The following is a 20,625-nucleotide window of genomic DNA, read 5'->3' on the forward strand; positions in this document are numbered from 1 at the left end:
GAAATGGTTGAATACAGGGTATTTTTAAGGACACATTTCTTACCTCCCCAGTATTTTCCTTTAGATTCCGAGGGACCTATTCTGACAGAATACAAAGGCAGGAGACACTATATCTTGCAAATGAATATATTGGTGCTGAAATGCAGCAGGCATTCCTCCTTTGAAGTCTAGCTGCAGACTGCAGCAGTGCCGTGCACGAGAGCAGCGACTACTTTAAAACTCTGCAGAGCGCCCGCCCCACCGTGGATGCAGCAGACAACAGAACAAGCTTTGTTTGTTTTTGTTTGTTTTTTGTTACCTGGAGATGACAGGAATTAAATAAGTGGTGCTAATTAGTTTCACTGTTTCTAGTCAGCATTTTCTCCCCATCTTGTTACCAGTTATCAATCCAACAGAAATATGGAAGGAGTTAAATTTGATTTTTCCTTTGAAAACTTCTTTCTGTTGGCTGCAGGGAAACTCTCTACAGTGCTTAATCACATTCCTACAGGCTGTCTTTTCTCATTTGATTGTTTTTATTTATAAGATTAATTTCCATAAAAAAGTACACAGGAACTCTAAATATTTGCTTAGAAAAAATTGGCAGAAAATTCTATTCCTGAAAATATATTTAAAACCACTGAAAATGTAAAAAGTCAAATTCCAAGAGACGGCCACATTGATTTCGGTCCTTAGTGAGTGCTCGCATGGACGGGGGGCGGGAGGGGCTGAGAACCACGGTCCTGCTGCTGAGAATGGACTCACTCCTTGACTTTTCATGCTTAGCTAAGATACCACAGGGGGATGGCTCAGCTCCCAGTGTCTGAAAACATACACAATAGAATACGATCACGGACAGGAAGTGTGAAGAATATTTTTTTATTTTGTTTTATTAAATACCATGTCATCTTTTTGTCCCATTACAAATCTGTAGACACTACATGAATGATACATAATTTATACTCTGTGGTTTGTCAGAATGATATATTTACACATGCAGTTGGTATCAGTCATGCTACATTTCCTTAGGAGATGCCCATGTTAAACAAAAGGAGACTGCTTATTTACTACAGGAAATACTTCTGGAGGTGGGGTGCATACCAACCTGCACCTGCAGCCAAGTTTAGTACTAAAATATTATATTTAACTTAGACTTGTGGGCCATGTTCCATTGCTTTTTAACAATACACATAATTTGAGCAAAAACAAGTTTTTCCCCCTTTTCTCCATCACCTTTTTTGGTACTTAAGACAGTACACAGAGACACACCAGGATAAACTGGTCAATAATAAAAGACCACAGCCTCAAAACACAAACAGCATTTAGCAGTGATGCCATCTAAAAAGGCAGAACAAAGTTGTCTGGAAGCTAAACGGAAATCAAAGGTCAGTGGTGGGTTTCCTGGGTACTGAGTATGTTGTGCTATCCCCTGCACTGCCCAGAAATGAGACACCGACTTGGGAAGAAAATGTTACCACATGTAAGTAATTTCAGTTGGAATCTGAGCTGCTGCACTGCCATTACGAGTGTTTCTCTCTGTAACACAGACACTCTGTGTGCAGCCTGTGTGACAAACACATGTGCAGCTTTGCTCTAGCTCTCTAAATGCTTCCATTAATTTAAATGTGTAGCACTGGGCTGTGAAGGACAGTGCGCTTGCCTAGCATGCTTGGGATACTGGCTTCTATTCCCAGCACCGCCAAAAAAATTAGTAAAAACTATGTAGTTATTGAATCATAAAGTTGTAATGAGGCACAATAAACAACCACAAGACTATCTGTCCAATTATATCTTGTCTCAACATTCATCATGAACTTGAAGGTAACACCACTTAGACATGATTATCTAGGAACGTGAAGTATGGAATAAAACTCAACCCTCAAAATATGGCAGCTTGGAGTGTGGAAAAACCCTGAATTAAATAAATAGTCCAAATTTAAAATAGTAAGTTGAAAACTACTTGAAGTCCAGTGTTTTTTCAAATAAACGCACAGGAAGGAGCATGAGTGTTACGGCAAACACGTGAGGCCTGAAAGAGTTAACACTACTGCTGATCAGTGCGGCTACTGCTGCTCACTGCCAGGCTGGTTGTCTCCTTAGGATTTATTGGCTGAGCCAGAGGACCGACGCAGCTTCATGGACATGCGGCTTTTGCTAGTTCGAGGAGACATGGGAGAGGCCAGGTCAGCCCCGTCTACCTGTGCTGCTGGGGGAGCGTCACTGGGTGGAATCTCTGGGTAGGATCCTGCAGGAAAGAGGGAGCACATTAGGATTCTTCCGCTTCTCACACCAGAACAACCTTTCTGCTGCTAATCTGAAGCAGGATTCCAACCCTTTGTAAGGACTTTAGAGGTAAAAAAAAATTAAGTCCTAGCCTTGCTGTTCCCCAAAGCTTACTAAAACCCTGTGATCTGGTGACTCATGCCATCATATTAAAGAAAGCACCAGTCATCGGGCCTGGAAAAGGCAACTGGAAATACAATCTCTGGGCCTGGAAGAACAGGAATCCAAAGCAGCACTGGCATGCAGGGAAGGCAAAGGGAAGTGAGAAGAAGAGCAGCCTCATCACTGACAGCCGGCGAGCATCTGACACTAGCACACGCAGGCGCAAACAGGACGGCCCTTAGGAGACCATGCTCTGCACTTAAGTAGGCTACAGAAGGAGGCAAATTCTTGGGAGAGGGAAAAATATAGGAATTTTCATTTGAAAGCTAAAAGGAAAAGACAAACTGACTTCAGAAAATGTCTTTAGGCATCTGTTTTTGTGTTCATTAGCTTAGACGTTTATAGCTAGCAGTAGAACTAGTAGATATAGAATTTTAAAATAGGCAAAACACATTCAAGGAAAATCCTGTTTCACTTAGAGGGCAGTTCTTCCAGAGCATCACTGATACTTTGGGCTTAGGAATAACTATGCTAGTATTTCTATGTAATGAAATACTTATGCTTAAACTGAAGGTATACGTATTTGTAAAAGAAAAAATGTACTCCTTATCAGATCCTACTGAGGTATCTTAAGAATGTATACCACCCAAGGGATTCTCCAAAGTACTTTAAAGACTAAATGGGACAATTATACTTAGGGACAAATACACATATTTAGTGGAAACTAACTTGTCACTCTGGCCCGCCCAAAGTATCTTCTCTAACACCTTTCTAACTGAGACAAAGCTGGACTATTAAATAAATAAAGCAGCAAGTATTTTGTTTATGTTTACTCTTGCCAATGATCTGAGTTGGGTCCCAGCAATGCAGACTAGACTATTCAGAGACTATATGTCCACAATTCACCTAGGGAAACCTGGCACAAGGGTTGAAAAAGCCAACAAGGAGAGGTAGCTGGGCTTCCTGGTGCAGAATAGGTGCTGCTCTGTGGAGAGGTCTTCCCTCCCAGGGCTGTTACCTTGAGGGCAGCGTCTCTAGCAGAGGTTTGGAGGAACAGAACTAGCAGTGCATGCCTTTCTGCTGTGAAGGAAGAAATGGCCTAGCGAGCAGAGTGGAGAACAAAAGAGCAAACGGAGGCAGATGTGAGGGAAACTGCAGGCACGAGTTACCCGAGCAACCGAACATCCAGGTTTCTATTATGAACACAACTGGCATGCAATGGGTTAAGGTGCTGATGCTCCACAATGGCCAGTGCCCCAAGGTCAGATGCCATACTTACCAACTAACAAGACAAGTTCAAATAGGAAAGAGAACAGGAAAAGAGTCCGTGAGAGAGCCGAGAAACATCCACTGCCTAATGTGTTCACTGCACTGAGACTGGCTTACAACTCAGTCATGAGATCTTTAGATAGACAGTGTAATAGGATAATAGCCATATTAAAATGTTTAAATTTCATGTAATTAAAATTAAGAATTTAAATTCCTTGCCACACTCGATATTCAAGTGCTGAGTTTGTTGCTCTCATCTTGGATAGAGCAGAGACCTGACAGGCATCACCACAGGGGTTGTACTGAGAACACTGCTTTCAAGCCGCCCAATAAGGAATCTTTACTCCTGTAATTCTTACTCCTCAAACGGAGTATAAAGAACCTCTGGAGCTGCTCCCACCGGCTGAAACTCTTTCCGTCTTGCAGGCAGTTTGACAGTGAGAAGCACTGTTCTTTCGCTACTTTTAAACAACAGAAAAGAAAGGATCTTTGGCTGGTGCTTGCACACCCTGCTTCTCTAGGTAGAAAATACTTCCTTCAAAACCAGCAGCTTTGCTATGTCTTTATTATTGTCTCACAATTTGGTCATAAGACCTCAAGATAGGCACTGTGTAATGAGAGAGCTATAGCCACATTAAAATGACTAAATTTCATGTAATTAAGATGAAATGAACGGAGGCACAGCCGGGTAGGTCTCATGCTTACACTCTTACAAATGAAACATGGACTATATTCAGCACACAGTCCGTCGCAGCTCCCAGGAGGCAGGCCTCAGTTTTGGATTTGTAAAGGATACACTCACCCTTGCCATCTCCTACTATACCCTACTTTTTCTAATTATTGATTCACATCATGTGAGTCATAAAGATATTACTGAGTTATTTCTATCATTCTGCATCTTCCAGGGTAGCTTAAAAAGTACCCAGGGCTCCTATTTCTATGCACTAACCCTCTCACTCCACGGTACTTCACAGGTTGTGTCTACATTTGACTGTACAAGGTGGTATATACTGCATGCTGATTACAATAAACTATCATAGATGATATAATGGATATGACTTTGGGAGGCACCACAGACATTTCAAATGGAAACATAAATGTTTTCTTAAAATTTAATTTGGTTTGGTCTGTATTATCTGCTGACAAACATGACCGCTTTAAAAGTTCCTAAAGTTATTGGCTAATAAAGTCTTTAAAATATTGTAAATTTGAAAGTACCTTCAATTAGACAAACCACAATGGGAATGTGTTAGAGTGGGGTCCTAGGCTTCTGGTCTCTTGCTTTATTACAATAATAATTATATATTTACATCTATTATCTGTCTCCTTCCCTCCCTCCCTCCTACCTACCTATCCTCTCTCTCTGCACAGGTAGATGTCATGATGCATGTGTGGAAGTCAGAAGGTAGCTTGTGAGCGTCAGTTCTTTACCTCTACCATGTGGTCCCTGGGGAATCCAACTCGGGCTTGTCTGGCTTGGTGGCAAGCACCTTATCTGCTGGTCCATGTCTTGCTTTATTAGTTATTTACTTGGGCAAGCTGACTGGAGTAATTTTCTTGTTTGTGAAATGGAGACAACAATAACTGCCTTGTTAAGGTGTGCAGATTAATGAGGTGCAGCAGAGTCTGGTGTGTAACAGGGACAAAGTAAGGATGGCCACATAAAAGCTCACAGAGTAAATGGGAGACTTTGAATCAGAACAGATGAGGATTTGGAAGGAAGGGTAGAAACTAGAAATATTTTTTGGAGAAAATGATCACCTATGAAATATATTCATTCCAACGTGGAGAATATCTGTAATATACATTTAGGTTTAACTTCTAGAAATCAAAGGGGTTATCTTCTCTTATGTTGACAGTGCTATAAAATACAGCCTTAAGGTCAGATTACCCCAATAAGCCTACTGTTTTCTAATGTTGTTTACAGATTCAATGATTAAGATTACATAGACTCAGCCCCAAACTGTCATAAAGGAAGCAACACATTATTCAAAACAAACTGAACAGAAATACAGACAAACAAGTGGTTTCATTTTAAGCCATTCAAAGACTATTACTGTAGATCTGAATAAACCAGGCCAGGCGTCTTGCATTTCACCTCTTGACAAATGAGAAAACTGGTAGAGCACAGCCTGATTTGACTTCATGTGGTATAAATGTCAGGACTACAATTTAAATCCAGATCAATTTGATTTCAAAACATACGTTTTCCTTGGCAACCCTAGAACTCTTTTTAAAAGGACTTTTCAAGAGAAAAAGTAGAGCCCCACAAACAGTTTCTGAGCTGTAAACATGGTGGGTATTGAATAATCTCCCTCCACCCTCCCTCTCCCTCCCTCTGTCCCTTGCTCCCCTTCTCCCCATAGCAACAGCAAGGGGCGGGGGTGGGGGGGCTGAAAGCAGCCTCCCTTGCTGGCCAGCTTGGTGCTGAGAGCATGAGCTCTGAAGGCAGGCAGGGTCAGGACGGTGCTGACCTCACCACCTGTGTGTGGGGTGGTGGTGGTGGGGGGGAGTGGGGTGTGTGTGGGGGAACGGGCCATTTCTTTCTTCTTGCAAAATTGCACAGACATGCTGTTAGGACTGAATGAAAGGGTCCACAGACTGCAGTAGGCAGTGTCCCACACTCAATCATTCCTTTATTATTTTTACTACAAAAGCTTTACATCCAAATGAATGTTCTATATGAAAGGTGAGCCCAGCAATTATCCCACAAACTATGTTACTTAAGTCAGTTCTATCTACTGGTCAATAACGTAAAAGCCAAACTTCCAAGGTCAAGATACGGACCAGAAGATATTCAGACTAATAACTACTGAATAGATTTGAGCAGGAATCTGACCTTTACAAGTATCACATTTATAGATTGTGATAATATCCTCAAGAAAACTCATTTTCATATTGACACTTATAAGTAATGTTTAGGTTTTTTATAATAAGTATCTTCTGAAGGAGCGGAAACATTTTAGTTTAGATTATTTCAATGTCTTGGAGGAAAGTTTAAAATAGCATTAAAAAGACATTGAGCTTAATGTACCTAAGCCATTGTCTAATTCTGCTGGCGTGTCCTCCTCAAAGATTCAGAAAGGCTGACGGAGAGCCACACAGCCTAGCCTATTTACACATGTGTCTCCTAGCATGGGATTAACAGCAAGACTGAAGTTAGAATGAGGGGAGCTGGGTGCCACTCTATGTCTTCACAGATACCCTAAGTATTTTTTTTCTGATTTTGATGACATAATTTATTTGAATAATTATATTTTAACATTTATTATTTTTATAATGAAATAATTTTTATAATTTTTCTCTAGATAAAAATCTGAATCATAGATTTTTCTAAAAGTAATTATAAAAAGTGGTATATGTGAATAGATGTATCTATATCTACATATTATACATGTAGGTAATAAAGTTATCAGTCAACTCTTTAACTGTTAAAGAATTCAATAGCTAAGATGTTGAAAAACAACCTAAAAGAAGGTAGTAATAGAGGCTTACAAATAATTTAAGATATACTACCCAATCTTTATGGTTGATATAATAAAAATACATAGTACTAGAATAATTATGGGTATATTTTTAATGGAGAAATTGAGAAATACAAACTAAGTATTTATTGTGTACACAGCAAAAGTAGAATTATGTTCCTTAATAGCACTTTATAATTTCTATTATAAAAAAACCCCAGGACAGTATTGAAAAAAGAAGGTAACATTAGGGAAAATATGAATATTTTAAAATTATCACTGTAATCTGGCCAGGGTCAAGAATGATTTTTGTTTTCAAGTTTACAGCTAGAAGAAATGTATGATATATCTATATCTATATGTATGTGTGTATATATATGTGTATATATATACATATATATTTGATATTTTTTACAATATCGTTGATATTTTTCACATTCATGCCTGACAAAGATAAAACAATTTTTTCCTGTAACTTTTTTTAAAAAAATGAAAGGTCAAGAAAAATGTAATAACATTTTAATGTCGTTATGGAAGAGCAACACAGAGTGACATCACAGTATTTCCCTCAATGACCTTAGGGATGAAAATAAGTTCCCTTAAGTTATCAGTCTAGTGCACAGACAGTACATTTTGAGAAAATAGAGTTAAAAAATTTATGGATCAATTATGGTGCACTGAAATCTTTCATATCTATTTAAATAAAGTTACAAGAAAAATCTTTTTAGATTTAAATGTCATCACTATTAGCAGATACTGTTAACCAGGAAGTTTTACATGAACAGAATTATGTAAACACACACACACACACACACACACACACACACACACACACAGTTCTTCCCCATTTAGGGCATGAGCTCAGCCAAGGCTCTGGGTCTGGTAAACATACATTCTACCACTGGGCTACTCTTGCAGTCCCTGATGAATACAGTTTTCAGTACTACTCTACTGAGTCTAGATAAAGTATATTACTGGGTTGGCGACAGGACTATAATCTGTGGACTACCATTTTTTAAAAACTTAATTTCAAGGTTATTACTATTGACTAGCATTGTTTATATACAAAGGATATCTAAAGTTGACTTTCAACTGCAACAATCCACTTCCTGAACGGAACAAACTTCATTATGATTAAAAATGAATTTGCTCATGGGTGCTGGCTGGTGCAAGTCTATAATCCTAGTGCTCAGAGGAGTTCAAAGCTAACCTGGGCTACACAGTAAGACTGTCTAAAATGACAACAACAACAACAACAACAACAAAAACAACAACAACACTCTATTTCGGTTCTGCAAAGTAGCAGTCAGGTTCAAATTGCTATGTGGCTTGTTTCACAGTTTCTCATTTTGACTAAAAGTTTAAAAGATAGTTTTCTATGTAAGAGGTGAAATATGACAGGAAAATGAAGAGAAATAAATGGAAGAAAAAATTATTCTTCAGATATTATGTTTTGTGGCTATAGTTTTTAATTGTGTTAAACTGAACACTATTCTGATAAAAATTTGTCGTAACTATTAAAGTCTGCAAAAATATACTCAGCAATACGGCTATATGTCATTCAGAGGTAGAACACCTTTTATAAAAACAGAGTGCATGTTTCTGATGGTCCTAAAGGCAGAGACAATTTTAAAAGTTAACTAAAAAAATTGTAACACATTATTAGGTCCATGTTGAAATTCACATTTTTATTTCTGTTTAGATAATAGTCACATCAAGTATCTTGTTGAGTAAATTCATAATAAGATTGATACATTAAAAATGAGGTCAACAGAGCTTTGAATGGCTGTGGTAACAACATCCTGTGCTAATGTCTCCGAAGCTCACAATACTTCTTATTTCCTATGTGTGTATCTGCTACATGTGCAGGAAAGTACATAGAATGAGAAGAAGACTTTAAGATGATAAGCACTAAGGATTTTTGCTGGTGAATAACAACAGAAATGGAATAAGATTTGTACACAGAAGCAGAGAGCCAGCCCAGTGTGGTCTACCAGTATTTTCTGGTCATGAAACATGTGGCTACAAATGTATCATCCCTATCTCTTTAATAAGGTGTTCTCTGTGACTGACAATGACAGAGCCCAGTAGACAGAAGTATTTTCATCTTGCTGCTCACTAATCTACCTTGGATAACCTTCCTTCCCCTTTTTATCCTACTGCAAAATTGATTTAATAGTTGTATATAGTGTTTTGTCTGTGAAAGCGAATCTTACACTTTTTTCTTATTTTCAAAGGATTTAACCCAGCATGACATGTTTTCTCTTTGCTAGGGCTTTTATATTATTTGGAAGGTTTCTAAGTTCTTTGGTAAAATTATTTTTCTGATGGAAAATTAATTATTACTGGAAGGAAAGTTTTAATTTAATTAATGAAACCTCAAATGAGAATTATATTTCATTTAAAAATAGACTAGGTTAAAATGTGCTATGAATTTAAATTTATTGGATATAAAACTGTGTTTGATGTAAGAAGAGTCAGAAGTAGTTTACTGTGGCCAAGTCCCTGGTGTGCTCTTTATGCTGCCCTTGTGTACCACATCTCAGCGCTTAGTGCAGTGCAAGGCACACAGACAAAACCCAAAGGATGAGTTCAGCTATCGGTAACAATAGAATGCATTGCAAAAGTACAAAGACACATGATGTCAGTTCCATAGAGCTACTTTTTCATGCTGAGAAACAAACAAACAGAAAGTCAATACAACCAGGGGGACTCACTCTACTCAAGGAGCCTATCATGAGTTACTTTATCCCCAAACCGGGTTAGTGTTTCATGCAGACCTGGGTTAGTTAGCAGAGTTCTCGGGAACAATTTAGTGATAAATTTTGAAATGTTTAGTATGAACCAGGCCAGTGTTAAGTTTTCTTACTGCTGAGTTACAAGCACAGCGCTTGCTAACTCTGGAATAGGAGATGGAGAAGGACAGAAGTTTTGGTTGACACTTTGTCTTACCTTCAGATAAACAGAACTGACACTTAATGATCTAAAGAGGGAAAATAAAATAAATAAAACAATCATAAGAAGTGCACGATATTACAGAAAGGAAGGCCATGAGTCATTTTTATTGCTGATTTCTTTAAAATTAGTTAAATGTATTAATGCAGTACCCTCTTAAAATCTTCAAATATTATAACATAATTTGCTGTACTAAGTGCTTTTAATCTAGACTGGTTTAGCTTTACTTGTAAAGTTACTAGAGATGGTACACTGTATTCTTGGCCATAAAATTTGATCCTCTGCAGTTGAGAGTTCCCTCTACAGATACTTCAGATTCTCAGGAAAAGCAAGAGCCAGTGGCTATGGTAAGATATGGATCATGTACTTTGATGAAGATTACTGGATATTTAAGGAACCACATTTAGATGAAAGAAAACAAATTAAATTTACAGGCCAAACTCAAACAGTCATGGATAATATATTTCTATGATCAGAATTTTATTCAACCAAGATTGAGAAGAAAAGGGTATTGCATTTTGGGTTTGTGACGAGTGACCAGCACTTTCTTTTACTCTTACCTGCGTCAGCAGGGAAATGATGGTAGGGAGCTGGAGAGAAAACCTGTGCTGCAAAGTCTTCAAATGTTGTTGGCTCTAAATGGTGCTGGACAATTGTTTGCAGGTAGCGTGCTCTCTCCTCATAGCTGATTCCCTCTGTTAAGGATGGACTGAGATGCTCTGGACATTATCAACAAGCACATTTTGAGAGGACCACAATAGTGCATCATTAGTGTACTGTTCTCTGTGCTTATACATGACCACAAGTGCCACCTTTTAAAGTATAAAGATGTATTTCTAAATGGAAGTTTATTTCTCTTGACTCCATGACAAATGGTAGTTTAACAGAAAGTTTACTAGAGAATAATTATAATACCGATTTATTATTAGAATAGTTTGAGAAAAGATTCAACTGTTAGCTGGTCAGGCTGGCCCATCTTATCTTGTTAATCAACTTTTATCTGCAGGTTTACTCACAAAAGCCATTCAATAAAATTACACTCCTGCCTAAAATACCATGTCCCAAATTTCCCTTTTATTATTTGTAAAGGCTTACTGTGAAATTCCTGCATATCTTCCTCAGTTAAAAAAAAAATCCCTGTATTTTCTCAACAATTGTTCTCATTTTGAATGGAAGACTACTGTTGCTATAATCCTCAAATAACTCCATGCAGTTAAGATAAATGCATAGCTGAATCTGTGTGTCAGGAAAAAAAATACCCCATCAATTACAACACTGAAACGAGCTCGAATATTTGCAAAGAGTCCACGGGACTCCTCAGTACTGTCCAACAAAGCATCTACAGGATCCTGACACTGACAGAGAGAGACTGGACTTCTCTCTCAGCACACATTATTCCCTGATACTATTGACAAGCAACCAGTACCTGGAAGTGTTGTTGCTTTTGAACAACCCACTCCAGGCTTCCTGTTTCTGCAGGTCTGATTGTGCTGTTAGCATAGAAAGGGCAAGAAAGGGAGAGAATATTTCTGTTGTTCATGAAAGCAACTATGGAAATGGCTGTCAAAATGCAGAGCAGCAGGTAGCAGCAGACAATTATCAGGAGAAAGCACATGCCGACTTCGTGTCGTATAGTTCCTGAACTGAGAAATCACCTAACGTTTCTTCTCGAGGCTTTAAGTTTTCCTGCTGTCCTTGGTGTGCAATGTTGACATTTAAACAAAGACAATGGAAAGACATTTAAATAGGACAGTAAAAATTCACCCATTGTTTTTGCTTTTTCCATTGATTCCCCCCCCCCCCGCCAAGAGCCATTTTCCAGTCTTTCCATCTTAAAATTTGTTGTTTTCTTTTAAAAATTACAATTCAGTATTTCAGTTCTATAATTCTAGGAATTACAACTCCAACTAGGAAAAAATCATTTGGGAGATAATTTAAACTGATAATTCAGTGGACGATATCATGGACAGGTACATTCACAAAAGTTTACTAAGAGGTGGCAAAAAGCTTGCTAGTCAAGAGGCAAGATGGAGTACCCCTGCGACTTGACTTTGAAGGATCGTTGCCCTTTTAATGGCTTGTATACTATTTTCTTGGATTACAATTTATGTTTTTGCATCACATATTGAAATAACCTGGGTTCTACTTCTTTATAATTTATTATTCTCAATTCTGCACATTGTGGTTGAACTCCAAAAGAATTTTCTTTCTGAAATACACAGCAACAGGATAAGATGTTGTATTAAAATGACTGATGGTGAAGAAGGATTTTATGGAAGGGTAGCAGACATTTCTGAGGCAAATTTAACATAAAGACCTAACATTGCACATTTAAAGAGAAGATCTATGGTTCCAAGGGGAAGAGGATGAAGCTGACGGCTCAATCTAAATAATACCACATATCTCACAACTTGTTGGAAAGTACTTTTTTCATTGGGGGAGATTCACAGCTGCCGAATTTTCTGCAGTTAATAGAGTCCTTTGATTCACAGCAGTGCCCCTTGTACAAAAAATACTGGCCTTTGTGTATTACCAGAAACTAATTTTCTATTTGGCTGAAAAGGGAAAAATGGGGTTATTGCTTCTCCCTCCTACAGAGCTTTTCATTATGCCTGATGCACTCAACTTCTAAGCTCTTCTGAGAAAAAAAATAACTGAAGAGGCAAGAGGTAGAAAAGTGAGCTTGTTAGCACATTAGAAGTGAAGTATCTTGGTGGGCCCTAGAAATTCCCAGTGGTGTGTTAACTTATCACTCTATGCATGCTGGCACTGATAGTCTCCCAATTGATCACTCTCTTTTCGCACCAAAGGTGCTGCCAGGAAGCAAAGGCTGAAGGCCCACAGGAGAACAGTCTGCTATCAAAACAAGCTGTTTTTAAAAGTCTGCTTGAATGGGTAAAATGCTTCATGAAAAGTAGGGTGGAGACACCTACCTGCTTTGAAAATGCTCTACTTTCAGAGGGCCTATAAATGAAATATTTTACTTTATCTTATTATATTTAGAGTTTACATTTAAAAACTAGGCAGAAAAAAGCAGTTGTTAATATTTTTAAAACAAGGAGGATAGTTCCAATGTGCCAAATTCATCAAGGTAAAAAAAAAAAATTAGGTGACTAATGTTGAAGGGTGCCCTACTGTGCTATATAAAAGGTTTGTAAACTGAAGAAACACTAATCCATAGCACACAGTCTTGTAAAAGGAAGGTTTTCCAGATATGCAACATTTCAGTTTTATATAAAATATACAATGCAGCTAATAAAATGCCAATAACTCTTCATTAATGAAACCAGTCATCTTAATTTTGAGATGTGTAAACCTACGTGAAAGAGTGAGTTCTTAAACGGGCAGCTGTGGCTACATTAGCACAGGCTAGCCCCTCAAATTTCTTTTTTGTGGGTTAGCTTCAGAAAGTACTGTTAGCTTGGTGAGTTCTTACAGCCTAGAGTAACCCATCCTCTAAAAGTAAATGTTCTTTATAGTTTCAGGTTGACTGTAGCCAAATTAAATAATATAAAGATGAACCAACTCAATCTACAGTACATACCACACACCTTCACAATTTTTGGTTCAGAAAACATAATTACGAGATGTGATAAACTTCACCAGTCCTGGATTCATAGCAAAGGCACTTTCACAACTGTAATGATTTTTAGAGCTCTAGAGAGTAGCCTCAGCATCTGCAGTTATAGCTAAAGCCTGTGCCTCTTCCTAGAAGGTCAGACTCTTAGAGAGGCAGCTCTCTAGGGAAGAGTTACTGGTACCTTAAAATTGGGCAGCACACATGAACTCAATGGGTAGCAAAAAGAGAACAACTCAAGCTATATTCCTACTATGAGTGAGTGCTGTCAATAGCATTAAAATTAAAATGCTGAACTGGGTAAGATGATAAACTTACACAGAACTAACACAAATATTCAGAACTAAAATTTAAAGTGCAGATCTCAGTTGAATTCATAGAAGTGTTTGTTGTAAATTTTAAAACATTTCAAGGTAAAATTAGCTTAAAAATTTTAGCTGGTAGGAATTATAGAAATGGCTTGTCAAACACACATTTACTTCCACCCCTCCCCCATTCACACATCCCCACACCCCCTCACAAAGACACACATACACACACACACACACACACACACACACACACACACACACATCTACCCTCCCCACCCACACAGGTGCTGTAATCATAGCAATATAATTATCCACTAATCCTCTGTCCTTGTATTTTCTGCAAAGCAGGAAAGGGGAAGGGATATTACAATTCTGAAAATAATGAAGGGCACTACACATGCTCTGTCACAAAGAAATAGTTTAAAGCTAAGCTGAACTTCATTAGGCTTACATTAGTAGACCTTTGAGTAATTGCTTTTAATTTTAAATTTCAAGACAGGCTGTTAAGAAAATGAGCCCAGTTTTACCTTGGCCCTAGAAAGATAAGTTTGAATTCTCCTTTCTACAGTTTTTAGAGATATCACCATCTGCTTCTCTTCACTTTATTAGGGCGTTAAAGACTACAAACACACGGTTAACTCAAAGGTCCCCTATACATGTGCTGAGAATTATCTATTTTCATTGCTACAGAGATACAAATGCTGTTACACATTTCTTGAACTAAAACTTTATTTAAAAGTACGCCCGATACTTTTATGAAGGAGAATGGCCTTTGCAATGTACCCAAATGTAAGGACTGTAACTGCACAAATGGCTTTAGTGAGGTTACTCTTCACCTACTCTGCTGGACAAATCCGCTCCCCTGCAGCAATGCGACCAATACAGCCAATGTATTATTTTTGTCTAGTTTAAGGTTTGGTGCACGTCTTTGTAAATAGTAGGTGCTATTTTTATATTTCCCCCTCCTTTCTTTCCCTCTCTGTTTTTATCCTGCCCAAGCTGACACTGAGCACAGGGATTGATCTGGAACTACAGGTATTCTCCACCATGCTCTGGTCTGAGGCAAGTTTTCAGTGCTGAGGTAGGAAATATAACTTTGTTGCCAGACATGCTTGCACATACCTGCAATCTCAGCACTTAGGAAGTTGAGGTAAGAGGTCTTAAAGTCTAGGCTAGTTTAGGCTACAAAGTGAGCATCCACCCACCAAAAATATACCAATATTCATGTGTCAGGACTCTGTAATAATGCTTCTTAGTGTGCTCGATACAGAGGGCTTTTTGATTTAGTCTGACATAAGAAAATTCAACATGAAAAATGGTTAAGCAGTAAATCTTTGCATTTTATTAAACTGCAAGGAGACTAGACAAAAAGGGAGACTGGTCTTAAAGAAGTTACAACCTTAGGTCTCGACAAATTTTCTTAAAACTATAATTTTAAACTGCCTGTACCATGAGAAACAAACATCCTTTCCCTTTTTTTTTTTTTTTTTCTGAGACAGGGTTTCTCTATTACATATCTCTGGCTGTCCTAGAACTTGCTGTGTAGGTCAGGCTGGCCCCCAACCCCGAGAGATCCACCTATTTCGACCTCTCAAGTGTCTGGATTAAAGGTGTGCACCACCCTGCCCAGCCTCATTTTTAGTTTTGTAATCACTGATCCCAAGGCATGATTCAGTCGGTTGTACATTTATGATTGGACTAAAAGAAATGGAAAGTTTCCATGCATATACACTTTAAGTATATAATAAAGTGTAATTAATAAGTGTTGTGAACATTGTAATTGTAAACAAGTATTAAAGATTTTTACAATTACTTATTTTTCTCTTAAGTTTAATGTATTTAGGAGATAAGCTTATTGACTTATCTCCTAAAAACAGGGGGGAAAAGCCCTCACCCTAAAGATAGTTTCTTTTAAAGTATTCCTGAAGCTTTGAAATTTGTTGTCAATGGCAGTTTTAGGGAGGGCAGAAAGCCTACTCAGGAAATGCCCGCTCCCTTATGAAGCATATGTTCTCCACTCAGCCTGTGACTTTCTATAGCTTTGGGGATTAGAAGTTTCTTGTCTCTGCTTTGTATTCAAGATTCCAAGAATACTATCACAGGGAGAATTCTGACAGAAACCATTAGTTTTAAATTTTGACTATTGAATGAACATTTGTATTGGAGAGTGTTAAATTGTACTCTGAGTTGTAATTTAAGTGGTTGTAAATTGAGTACTACTTAAATTATTAGAACTAACTGGCCACTGCTATTTGTAGTTAGCTTTGCAAGTTGTGCTAGGTACTGAAACTACAACGATAACAATGCATGGCCTCTGCCTCTGCTCCTATGACATCAGTCTCTCCACCTGTTTAATCAGCAAATGAACAAGTGGAACAGAGCATAAACATCCACAGAGCCTCTAGTCTACCGAGTGCCGCAGCGACACTGCCGTGCCATCGGGGTCGGGGACAGGGCTTTAAGTAGTCCAGAGGGGCCTAAAACTCACTGTGCAGCCAAAGATGATCATGAACTCCCCATTTCCCCATTTACCAACCCTGCTAGAGACTATTTAAGAGAGCACAGTTTCAAAGAATTAGCACCAGCAAAGAGATTCTATAGGCACAGGGATGGGAAAAGTACCAACACCATTTTAATACTCTCCTCTCTCTCTCCTTCCCTCTCCCCTTCTCCTCTGTCTCTCTCTGAGGGGGAAAAAAACCATGAAAACCGTTTAGATAAAGATGATCTTCAACCTCCCAATAACATGACTGCATGTAAAAATAAGTTTAAAATATTATTTAGTACAGCAGACGTATTGACTATCCCAGTTAGAATATGGTTGTCTGCCTCTGTTCTCACGTGGATGGGTGGAAGGAGCAAACTGGAGCACTAATAGATGATCAGAAACGCAAATGCAGCTTTCATCAGATCTGCTGGTTCCCACACAAGGAAACCAGAGGAAGTTGAACCAAAGTAAACTCAGGAGCTACCTATTTTTGTTGTTGCTTTGGTTTTTTGTTTTGTTTAATGTTTTTGGAGACAGAATCTTGGTTCGGAGCCCAGGCTAACCTGAAACTCACCATCACCCTGCCTCAGCCTGCAAGTGCTTGGGATTCAGGTGAGTCTCACGCACATGCCTGCCTATGTCCCCTCGCCAACCCCAGCCAGAAAAACATTTATTCAGCAATAAGTCTCACCTGGAGGAGGAGTATTGCAATTTGTACAAAATCAAAGTTGCTGCTGAGTCAATCTGGGACTAGAAACTTGGTCTTTTAGTTAATACCCCAGTATCTTATATATCTAACTTTATTGATCTGAGTGCTTTGTGGAGAATTTAAAAAAAAAAAGGCTATGAGGAGGCATGTTATTCCAGAGCTGGTCAAGACAACCAACATTAGAGCCGGGTGTGGTGGCGCATGCCTTTAATCCCAGCTCTTGGGAGGCAGAGGCAGGCGAATTTCTGAGTTTGAGGCCAGCCTGGTCTATAGAGTGAGTTCCAGGCCAGCCACAGCCAGGGCTATACAGAGAAACCCTGTCTCAACCCCCTCGCCCCCCCAAAAAAGACAACCAACATTAGTCCAAATTCTAAGGCTGGAAAGTTTTGAAAAATACGTTTATATCACTACACCATAGTTATTGTATTTTTAATATATATGCCATCGTTTTTAAAAGTCCTTGTTTATCATAAAAATGAGAAAAGAATTCAAATGATATTTAACATTTTAGTTTTAGAAATCCAGGAAATACCTTTATATATTGCAAGGCAAAAATCATTGAGTAGCATTGATAAATTTTATTGGGATATGCATAGATAGATATACTTTACAAATACATGTCAAGGATCTCATGCTACTCTTAGTAGTAAAGTATCATGTAAGACTGAAATATACAGGGGAACGAAAGTATCCTATGAACTTTATGAAATGAATGTAAACTCTTGTTTACATTACAAAGCAGTGTCTGGTAAACGAATGCTTTTCAGGGGAAGGTCTATTCTATTTCTTTTCTACTGTAGCTAAATCCTTCAAGAAGCTTGCAGGCTAGTTCACTTGCAGCAAAGACAAAGTCTCCTAAAGATCATTTTGTTTAACTGTATCTGACCAGCAGAAGGCCTTCTCAAAAAGTCTGCAACAGGTTATCATCAACTGTCTGTTTTTATGATGTCTTAAATTAATGAAATTCTTTAGTAGCTGACACTATCTACACCATTTAGGAAAAGCTGCGATTTGTCAGAGCAGACAAAGCTGGGCTTTAATCCATCCTTTTAACCATATTGCCAAGTCTGTATTGTTTTCACTGCATCTCAATTAGAGATAGGCAGGACACCTGGTACTTCTTTATCGGAGTCCCATGGCTGCCAGATGACTCAAAATCCATAGCAGGTGCTAAGGCAGTGTGAGGATAGCTCTATTACTGAAAGCTGAAGTGGAACAAATTTTTACCATATATAATTGCTCATAAATCAGTCAACTATTAAATGAAAACATCAGAAGAGTTGATAAGCCCATTTTTTTTAACCAATGTTCATGTAAATACATTAAGAAAAATTAGCTTCAAATAAACAGGCTTAAAAATTCAAACTCATCCAAAGTCTCTGAAAATACCCTCTGATTTAATAATCCAATCATCATTGGTGATTTCCAAAGTCACTAGCATGACTATCAAATACATATATATATATATATATATATATATATATATATATATATATATATATATCTCCTACCTTCACAAAAGATGTATGAAACAAAATATTTAAAAGAAAAACTAAGCTATCTGAACTTCAATTTTAATGAAATAAAAACTTTGTACCTATTCTTGTTAACATCTACTTAAGAGTATTATCATTAATCTTTAATAATGAAATCTTCCTATTGAGTAAAGAACTGTTCCAAAATTACTAGTACTGGAGTGAGCCTAAAGCTACTGGGAGGTACTAGAAACATGGTCTCTTTGTGTTGTTTCTTTTGGGAACAAAATTTCCAGTACACCAAAATAGAGGAAATTGATGTAGGAGTTTCAGTTAAATACTAAGCTCATATCTTGTCAGATCATTGCAAAAAGGAAAAAATAACTAACACACAAACACAGACACATATACACAGACACACAAAGAAAACAAAAGTGAAAAACACCCCCAAACCAAAAATCTCCCCAAACTCTAAAACGAGATTTTACAGTATACAATTACTTAAGTTTTATCTCTACTTAAATGTGTACTAATATAATTAAGATTTTAAATGCTGTAATTATTGGGCATACACTAAAGTGATTTTATTATCATAGCAAGTATTAACAAAGCACAGCAAATTGCCATTTCAAATATGGTCATAGAATCTATGATAAGCAGTATATTGGCTTAAACTAATGCACTATGTGCCCCCAGGGAATGACAGCCTGGGACACTGGGCTTTAACATCCAAATCTGCCCATTAATCTTGACTTTAAATATAATCTATTCTGCAGTAGAAGGAAGAATGGGTATTCAATGACTTACTGTTTTTGAAATACTGCACTAATGCCATTTACTAAATCACTTAAGGGGATACAAGGAGAGGGAATTCTAGTAAATTTTACAGATTTACTAATTTTATAAAACATGCACTCGACTTTCTCCAACTTTAGCAGGAACATCTCAATTACATAAGAAATTACAGTAAAAAGTTGTCCTAAAATATCTCTTCCTGCTCTTATACAAGGACAGCTACATAAATTGTAACATCAACTATAACTTGGTCAATTTAATTTCAGTTGAAAAAATAATCATCTGTGGAAATATACCATGGGGCCAGAATCCCTGGAGCTTAAAATAAGCTTAAACTTAAAAAAGAAAAAAAAAGTAGATCATTGTTTGTTTGTTTCATAATGATCAATGGCTTGTGGAAAGAATTGCAGAAGAAAACAGAAAAGCTCAAGGAGTGCTTATACAAACAACAGGATATAGACTTCATAAAAAGGACACAACTTCCCATTATTAAAGACAATCACACTGGACAGAGCTCACAGAGGCAAGGGCATGTGATTAAAACACTCATTAGCTATTTATTAAATTGTAAATTAGGAATTAACCTTAAGGTGTGCTGTATCACTTATTTTAGCAACTGTGACTGTAACGCAGTTGATTTACAATTCTATAATAATATATCATATATATGCTACGTTATACACTCAGATATCTGGAAATTCCAAAAAAGGCAAAGTGAAAAGTAAACAAAGCCAGATTTATTATTTTATCTGATAGGTGAATTGTGGTGGTTTAAAGCCATTTCTCATTAAAATTTTATGGATATAAGACTGCATTATTTTCATCTAAACATAGAAATATAATGAAATTAAAGTGTCATTGCTATAGTGTAAGCTGGTGGGCTGAAAACAGATATGGCATGTTAACAAGGGAGTACTACAGGTGGCGGCTTAAATATATTCATTTGCTTTCTCTTTGCTAGCAGCTATGTGCTACAGGAAAGTCAACACTCCTATCAAGAGCGTAAGTAAATGTGGAACATCAGTTCTGCAACAGCTATTTTTGTTCCTTCTCTTTTCTGAGCAGCAATTAGTAAAGCAACCCCTTCCCCTCCTCCCTGGCTGTCAAGCTGTTCAGAGCAGTTTGCAACTTGACAATAGTACCATTGTGAATGCTCTCTGGGCTTCCTTCCCACAGAGAGTTAAATGGGCAGTTCCTGCTGCCCATGATTGGTGTCCA

The 20,625-nt window shown here is 37.7% G+C and overlaps 1 protein-coding gene across 5 annotated transcripts in view; it reads right to left on the reverse strand.

The window, feature by feature from the left end:
• Window positions 1-825: 825 nt before the first annotated feature.
• The window catches only part of Ralgapa1 (Ral GTPase activating protein catalytic subunit alpha 1), a 209,045-nt gene continuing 189,245 nt past the window's right edge, over window positions 826-20,625 (reverse strand). For 2 of the 5 annotated variants that reach the window (XM_085830378.1, XM_021179389.3), the window contains 2 exons: window positions 10,613-10,737; window positions 826-2,224 (listed from right to left, as the gene is read on the reverse strand). In XM_085830378.1, the coding sequence (XP_085686504.1) occupies window positions 2,076-2,224; window positions 10,613-10,737 (274 nt within the window). In that variant the 3' untranslated portion in view covers window positions 826-2,075. Of the gene's footprint in view, window positions 2,225-10,049; window positions 10,081-10,612; window positions 10,738-20,625 lie in introns of all 5 variants that reach the window. The other 3 variants (XM_021179390.3, XM_085830379.1, XM_029484805.2) reach the window with 2 other exon arrangements.

Source organism: Mus caroli, unplaced genomic scaffold, assembly GCF_978045245.1.
Source record: "Mus caroli unplaced genomic scaffold, Mus_caroli_1 scaffold_14, whole genome shotgun sequence".
Classification (NCBI taxonomy): Eukaryota; Metazoa; Chordata; class Mammalia; order Rodentia; family Muridae; genus Mus; species Mus caroli.